Genomic DNA, 7,342 nt, shown 5'->3' with positions numbered 1-7,342 from the left:
TTTTTTTTTTTTTTTTTTTTTTTGTTGTGGTGCAGTGCCTGTTCGGACATCAAGCGATCAGCTTTATAGGTTAAAGAAATTCACATTGAGATTGTTTTATGCCTCCGATATCAGACAACCAAACGTTGAGGTATGTAAAAATTTGCCTTGATAACCGAGAATATATTGAAATCATTACCTATCTTTAGCAAGAAGGCAACGTGAAAGAAGATGGGTTTGGGTTAGGCGTATGCTCGTTTTTGTAGTACCTTTCTCCAGTCTGTATCTCTCGTGTTGTTGAGCTCAAATTTTGATTTATGTTTACTTATGGTTAGGTTGCAAAGCAACGGCTAGAACAAGTTATTAGTCTAGCTGGGGAGAAGGATTTTCAGGATTTAAAATCTGACCCTCCTCAAATTACTGATATACTCTCTAGTAAGTCTCTACTCATCAAGTGTGCTTTTATGATCATACGATGTCTTTCTTTATTCTTACCTTCATGCGCTACTTCTTCTTTCTTAGTAATCCAGAAGTCGAATCTCTAACTCGTTGCTTTTTTAATGCTTTGCTCCCTGCAGATCCAGAGTCTGAAATCGCACCCACATGGTTTCAGTATTACAATAAAGAACTTATACGTACATTGTCCTTTTCAGACCACGAAGCTTTTGATCATCCTGTGGCTTGTAAGACATTAAATGGGTTTTAGAAAATCATTGTTGTTGTCTTCTCTCTTTAAACTAGGTTTGCCGATCTATTATGTCTCATAGAGTTTTCTGTTGACTACCAAACAATTTGAAATGTGCTTTTAGGTCTCTTGGTTGTTTCATCAAAAGACGAAGAACCTATACATAAATTTGTACATCTTTTCAACACCAATAGATTACCTAATGATGGTGTAATGAACCCAAATATTTTGAAGCATTACTTGTTGGTGCATGACAATCAAGATGCAACAACAGAGAGGTATCTGTTCCTTATCCCCTCGTGTATGATTAGATTTTCGTCATAATTTTGTAGGTGTCAAATGTAATGTTTTAGTTGACTGGATTCTAATTCTTCTGTAGAACGTCTAAAGTTCTGTCTGAGATGAGAAGTCAATTTGGGAATAATGAATGCAACTTACTTTGCACTAATTCATCTAAAGAGGGGAACGTGGAACATCAGTCTAACCCTTGGGCTTCATTTGTAAGTCACTCATCAGAACTTTTATACAGCGTATTTTTCAAGGTCATTCATCAATCTATGTCAATTTTGTAAGTCATTATGTTGATTACCAATTCTTCTGAAAGAAATCAAGTGTTTCGGCCGACAAACTTGGATGTGCTCTCACTGGTGACGATATTGTGGAGGTATTTTTTTAAAACTCCCGACTGCTAGTTCATTTTCTTGCTGATTAGTTTCACATCTTTCAACAGTTTTGGAATGTTTTAACCTATGGTTTTACTTTTCCTGGCATATTTGGAGCAGATCAAAGATCTGATGCAAGAGTTTGCTTCCAGGCATATTATTCCTTACATGGAGCAGAAAGTTCGAGAACTTAATCAACAGGTTAGCTTTAGATATTCTAACAAGTTATTTGTTTGCTTTACTTAGGCTTCTGTTGTTCTCTTTCCTTGTCGTTTAGTTTGCATTTTGTTGTGTCACCAGATTTCTGCAACAAGAAAAGGTCTAAGAAACCAGATAAAAAACTTATGGTGGAGAAAAGGAAAAGACGAAGGTCCGGATGCGACCAAAGGTTCAATGTATGCGTTCTTGAAGTCCTTTCTCCTTTTATGATTACATTAACATAATTTTAAGCTCTAACGATTTTGCTTCCACCTTTGAAGGTATACCTTTAGCTCCACTGAATCTCAAATTAGAATTTTGGGTGACTACGCCTTCATGTTGCATGATTATGAACTTGCGTTGTCAAGCTATCGGTTAATATCAACAGATTACAAGCTTGATAAAGCTTGGAAGCACTATGCTGGTGTTCAGGTAGCTTCACATTTATGTAATAATGTTTATGTAAAGGTGTTCCTGTGGCATTATTTTTAATCAATTCGTCATATCTTTAGAAACTTACATGCAGTTTAGGTTCGCCATTGTTTTTCACTTTATGTCCTGTGGTTGCTTCAGTAGTTCATCGTCATGTCTTTAGAAACTTACATGCAGTTTAGGTTCGCCATTGTTTTTCACTTTATGTCCTGTGGTTGCTTCAATAGTTCATCATTGATTGGCCATTGTTTAGTTTTGCTAAAATTTGCGCGGACTACTCATCTTTTCACGGATGTTTGGAAGGAAATGATGGGACTTGCATATTTCATCTCAGACCAGTCAAAAAAGGAAGCTGAGTACTGCATGGAAAATGCATTTAGCACTTATATGGTATGTCTTTATAACTCACACTTTGATCTGTAACAGTTCTTTTAGTGAATGACTATCAATTACTTAAATTGGTGTTTATTATAAGCAAAACATAAAACTGAAATACTAATGGTCCAATATAAGTAAGTGACGCGGTTGTCTTAAACATGCTTTAAAAATTTCTTGCAGAAACTTGGGAAGTCTGGCTTCCAAAATGCTACGAGATGTGGGCTCTGGTGGGCAGAGATGCTAAAGGCTAGAGATCAGCACAAAGAAGCTGCTTCTGTTTACTTCCGCATATGTGGAGAGGTGCTTCTTTTTATGCCTTCAGGCCATATACATATTGTACAATTGCTAACTTTTACATCTTTTGCAGGAACCCTTGCACGCTGCAGTCATGTTGGAGCAAGCTTCTTACTGCTTCGTGTTAACTAAGCCAGCGATGCTACACAAGTATGGATTTCATCTAGTTCTCTCAGGAGACCACTATAAAAGTTGTGATCAGGTACATGTCACTTTGCTGAAAGAGCCCAAGCTTCGTACATGATTTGCATTCTAAAGAACACACATTGTGTGCCTTTTCCAGGTTAACCATGCAATTCGTACATACAGAAGTGCAATCTCTGTTTATAAATCAACTACATGGAGCCATATTAAAGACCATGTATATTTTCATATTGGACAGTAAGTTTTAAATGTGGTAAATGTAGGTCTTGTGAGATGTATGGTTTAGAAATTATGGTCTGAAACTTGCTATGAAATTATTTGTTCAGATGGTATGCAATTGTTGGGATGCATGATGTTGCAGTTAGAAACATGCTCAAAGTACTGGACTGTGGCTACCAATCTAAGGCAACCCAAGAGATTTTTCTCAGGGACTTTTTCAACATTGTTAAGGTGCCTAGCCTGTACTTATGGTCTAATATGCTCTATGAAGCTTCTAAGAAAGAAAGATAGCGCTTACAATAGTTTCTTAGTTTATAGAACACTGTTTTTATTTTCACTTTTCTGTCATTTTAAAGAAAACTGGAATGAAGCATGAGGTGGTGGGACTTCAACTTCCAGTTATTAACATGTCGTCTCTTCAAGTTATATTTGAAGACCATCGCACTTATGCATCTCAAGCTTCTGTAAGTTTCGTATTCACTCTTTGGAATTATGTGTACATATTGCTACACACCGTAGTCTTCCTAGGATGTATACTCCATTGTGAACAACATACTTCGCATCAGATTGGTTAAGATTCTTGGATTACTTGCAAATAAATAATCTTTATGCATCATTCAGTAGTTTTCTTTTCATTAATGGTGAGTGTGCATCTTCTGAGTACCACTATAATTCACATGTCTTATGGTCAGGCTCTTGTAGAAGAGAGCATCTGGCAATCACTGGAAGATGATATCATTCCATCATTAAATTCTGGCAAGTCAAACTGGCTGGAGCTACAGTCAAAGCTTCTGCCAAAAAAATACAAAGAATCAAATGTTTGTGTCGCTGGAGGTATGAAGGTTGTTGTTAGCTGCATTTGCTGTTTACCTCAATCACACACAACATTCTTTACAATTATCCTGCATTTAACTTATATTGAAATCTGAAGGGAAAAATAAGGCAATCTCGTCGATCTAAAATAAGCACAGCTATGTCCAAAATCTGTTTTGCCTTATGGTGCCAGCAGCAGGATATTTCAATTTAATCTACGGTCTTGATTTGACTATTTGAAATGAATATCGTTGAAACGACTAGCTTTGGTGGTTTTGCATGGAGATATGGAAGAGTGAGAGAGAGGGAGTATCATGTTTCTTTATTTGTGACATCATAGTATCTGTAAATGTTATCACTTGAAAGGAAGGGAAAATATCTTTTGGACATGATATCTGGTGTAGCATGTCTGAACTTTTTTGTATTTGTGGATTCTTACTTGCTTGTTTCTCATTGTTTTCCATTGTTTTCAGAGTCAGTGAAAGTGGATCTGGAGTTTAGGAATCCATTGCTAATTTCTACTTCCATAACAAGCGTGTCTCTCATCTGTGAACTTTCCGCAAATTCTGATGACCTAAAATTAGGTATGCTGTTTCTGTTATTTGATGTTCACTTTAATTTTATACATCCTTCATTTTGTATATGCGAAACTTATCTCCACATTTGGACTTTGTAAAGTAGATAATGAGCCAAGTAGCTCAAGCTTGGGTCCTGAGAGTTCCACAGGACATAATCAGTAAGCAGCTAATCTCCGAAGTCTGGTTTCTGTCAATTTTTTTTTACTTATATTTGAATGATAAGCTGTGCCATCTATGTCAACAATACCACAGGGTTACAACCTCTGGTGTTTCTTCTTTCACTTTGTCTGAAGTGGATTTCACATTAGGTGGAGGCGAGAAAAAATTGGTCAGTCTGCTAAATTAGATACTTGGAATATATTTTAATATTTAAAATTTTCCTCTTGTGTATATAGAGAACAATGTTCTTTAAAGTCTTGGTGTTTCACTTGTAGCTGGTCTTTACTCTACTTTATCAAAATTTTGAAATGCATGTGTTTTCATTTCAGAAGAAAATTATGAAATAATTGCTTGGTCAAATGTGCTAAGAAACTAATCAACAAGTCGTACTCTATTATTGCCAAGTTGTTGAAAATTTGAGACTATGGCCTCATTGCTACTAACCTTAATTGAAGACACAATGTTGAATTTCCTTGATCTTTTGTAAATTTTGATTATTATATCTTCCTTTTGCTCACTGTATCTCCTTGGCGAAGTTCTGAGGATTTATGTAGCTTGTTACGCCTTACTTATGGTTTTGATTTTTTCTTGTAGGTGAGACTTACTGTTACCCCTGGTGAAGAAGGTATCCTCAAAATTGTCGGTGTAAGGTGGGAGTTGTCTGGCTCCATCGTAGGTGTGCATTACTTCCAATCTGTGCCTGTAAAGGCAAAAACTGCCAAAGGAAGAAGGAAAAACAAACTTACACCCACTGATGCCTTGAAGTTTTTAGTCATCAAGGTGCAAATTTTTCCTCTAAAGTTTAAATTTTTTATGATTTGTTGCGACCTCTTAAGTTTAGAAATTTTGAATGTGCAGAGTCTACCCAGGCTTGAGGGTTCAATTGATCATCTGCCTGAGAAATTGTATGCTGGAGATCTACGTTATCTTGTTTTAGAGTTGAGAAATAAGTCAGAATCCCCAATAAAGGTAGTTTTCTTTTACTGATCAACCGTTTTGTTATGCAATTGTGTGGCTGTTGTCTATGAATTTGGTTTGTTGTCTGGTTTATCATATTTATTATTCTTGCTTGATGATTAGATAATGTGATGCGCTAAATATCCACTGGCTTATTCTTGTGCTAACAAAGTCTGTCTGTCCTTGCAGAATCTTAAAATGAAAATTAGCCATCCAAGATTTGTAAGTCCTGGAAACTATAAAGAAGAGCTGACAACCAAATTTCCAGATTGCTTAAAGAAGGGCGATGAACAAAATATTCTTCAGCCTGAAACAAATAGAACAAGTAGTGTATTTGCATTTCCAAAGGTCTGTGGCAAACCTTCTCCTCAAGCCACAAAGGCGAATGTGCATTTGAGGTTATTCTAACTAACATTGTTTTGAATGCTGATCTCATTCAGGATGTATCACTGCAAGGAGACGGATCTTTAAGGTGGCCTCTTTGGCTTCGAGCTGCCACCCCAGGAACGATATATTTGTATTTTACAATATACTATGAGATGGAAAATGTATCAAGCATCATGAAATACCGCACCCTAAGGATGCATTATAATTTGCAGGTGAATTTTGTAGGCCGCATTTCTATGGTATGGGCAGATCTGTATTGGCTAACAAGTCTAATCATTTCTATATCGTACATTTTCTTCTAGGTTTTACCCTCTCTACAGACCTCGTTTGAAATCACCCCCTCTCCATCAAGATTGCAAGAATTTCTTGTGCGTATGGATATCGTGAACCGTGCGAATTCAGATTGTTTCCAAATTCACCAGTTGTCAACAGTTGGGTGCCGGTGGGGCATCTCATTGCTTCAGCCTGTTGATACAATCTTACCTTCCAAGTCTCTACTCGCTGGGCAAGCTTTATCATGTTTCTTTATGATAAAGGTCGTTGGAACCAATAAATTTCATTTAATGCATTTCTAGTAGCTAGTTGATCTTTCTCTTTTTCAAGTCTGAAAATAGAATGGTGTTGATATTTGCAGGATTGCAGAAAATCCGGGACTGAAGACGAGAAAAACATGTCCCTTCCTCCCAGCCAAACTGACGTAAAATTGTTTACTCAGGACGATGATGAAAAGCTTTTCGATATCGTTAACTCACCTATAGCAAGCTTTCATGAAAGTGAAAGGTCATGTCAGGGACCCTCAGCTCAGGTAAGCGAAAATCCTCTTTCAGGGAATCTTATGCGCTAGAGATTTTTTTGAAAGTATCTATTACTCTCTTAAACACAGTATCACTTCACTGGTAACTTAAATTTGTATGATGAAACAGGCAAGTGCAAATACTGTTGACTTCATTCTAATCTCTCGCCTGGAAAAAAGCAGCAATCCGTCAGCAGTTTCTGATTTACCAAAGATTATGTCTCACCATTCATGTCACAATAGGTAAGAGTATCTGCAAAATTGTCTTTCTTGAGTTTTCAAGCCTATTTGCCACTTATAATCCCCTTGTTGTTCAATTACAGTATCAGAAGCTCGAGCCAGCTGTCGTGGTCACTAGGCGGTCCCCGAACCATAGACCACGACTTTTCCACCTCCTTGTGTGAAATAAAACTAAAAATGGTAATCAGAAACACATCTGATGGATTATCATCTGTGACCATCAACACCATTGATTGTCTACCAGACGCAGCAGTACCAACTTCTTCCTCTGGAAACCAATCCGGGTGGCGCTACGTGCAACCCGTAACAGAGGAAATGAAACTAACTTCAGATGTCATGGGAAGCCGTCTGGGCAAACCGCCATCTTCCATGGAAAGCTCACCTCCTTTCTTATGGTCAGGTTTAAGTTCCACAAAGGTCCAAA

At 37.2% G+C, this 7,342-nt stretch overlaps 1 protein-coding gene across 2 annotated transcripts in view; it reads left to right on the top strand.

Moving 5' to 3' along the window:
- LOC104705917 (trafficking protein particle complex subunit 8-like) overlaps window positions 1-7,342 on the top strand; it is an 8,690-nt gene that overhangs the window by 491 nt on the left and 857 nt on the right. Inside the window, exons 2-28 of one of the 2 annotated variants that reach the window (XM_010422013.2) lie at window positions 9-130; window positions 315-414; window positions 558-662; window positions 789-942; window positions 1,044-1,164; window positions 1,269-1,328; window positions 1,447-1,527; window positions 1,627-1,721; window positions 1,806-1,956; window positions 2,260-2,346; window positions 2,515-2,634; window positions 2,702-2,830; window positions 2,912-3,009; window positions 3,099-3,222; window positions 3,348-3,455; window positions 3,684-3,825; window positions 4,278-4,388; window positions 4,483-4,540; window positions 4,635-4,710; window positions 5,136-5,321; window positions 5,400-5,510; window positions 5,688-5,846; window positions 5,939-6,097; window positions 6,188-6,421; window positions 6,520-6,690; window positions 6,809-6,921; window positions 7,002-7,318. In XM_010422013.2, coding sequence (XP_010420315.1) covers window positions 9-130; window positions 315-414; window positions 558-662; window positions 789-942; window positions 1,044-1,164; window positions 1,269-1,328; window positions 1,447-1,527; window positions 1,627-1,721; window positions 1,806-1,956; window positions 2,260-2,346; window positions 2,515-2,634; window positions 2,702-2,830; window positions 2,912-3,009; window positions 3,099-3,222; window positions 3,348-3,455; window positions 3,684-3,825; window positions 4,278-4,388; window positions 4,483-4,540; window positions 4,635-4,710; window positions 5,136-5,321; window positions 5,400-5,510; window positions 5,688-5,846; window positions 5,939-6,097; window positions 6,188-6,421; window positions 6,520-6,690; window positions 6,809-6,921; window positions 7,002-7,318 — 3,492 coding nt within the window. The remainder of the gene's footprint in view (window positions 1-8; window positions 131-314; window positions 415-557; window positions 663-788; window positions 943-1,043; window positions 1,165-1,268; window positions 1,329-1,446; window positions 1,528-1,626; window positions 1,722-1,805; window positions 1,957-2,259; window positions 2,347-2,514; window positions 2,635-2,701; window positions 2,831-2,911; window positions 3,010-3,098; window positions 3,223-3,347; window positions 3,456-3,683; window positions 3,826-4,277; window positions 4,389-4,482; window positions 4,541-4,634; window positions 4,711-5,135; window positions 5,322-5,399; window positions 5,511-5,687; window positions 5,847-5,938; window positions 6,098-6,187; window positions 6,422-6,519; window positions 6,691-6,808; window positions 6,922-7,001; window positions 7,319-7,342) is intronic. The other variant, XM_019228287.1, reaches the window with a different exon arrangement.

The sequence above is a fragment of the Camelina sativa genome, chromosome 8 (genome assembly GCF_000633955.1).
Source record: "Camelina sativa cultivar DH55 chromosome 8, Cs, whole genome shotgun sequence".
Lineage (NCBI taxonomy): Eukaryota > Viridiplantae > Streptophyta > Magnoliopsida > Brassicales > Brassicaceae > Camelina > Camelina sativa.
This window is presented reverse-complemented; position numbering and strand designations above follow the sequence as displayed.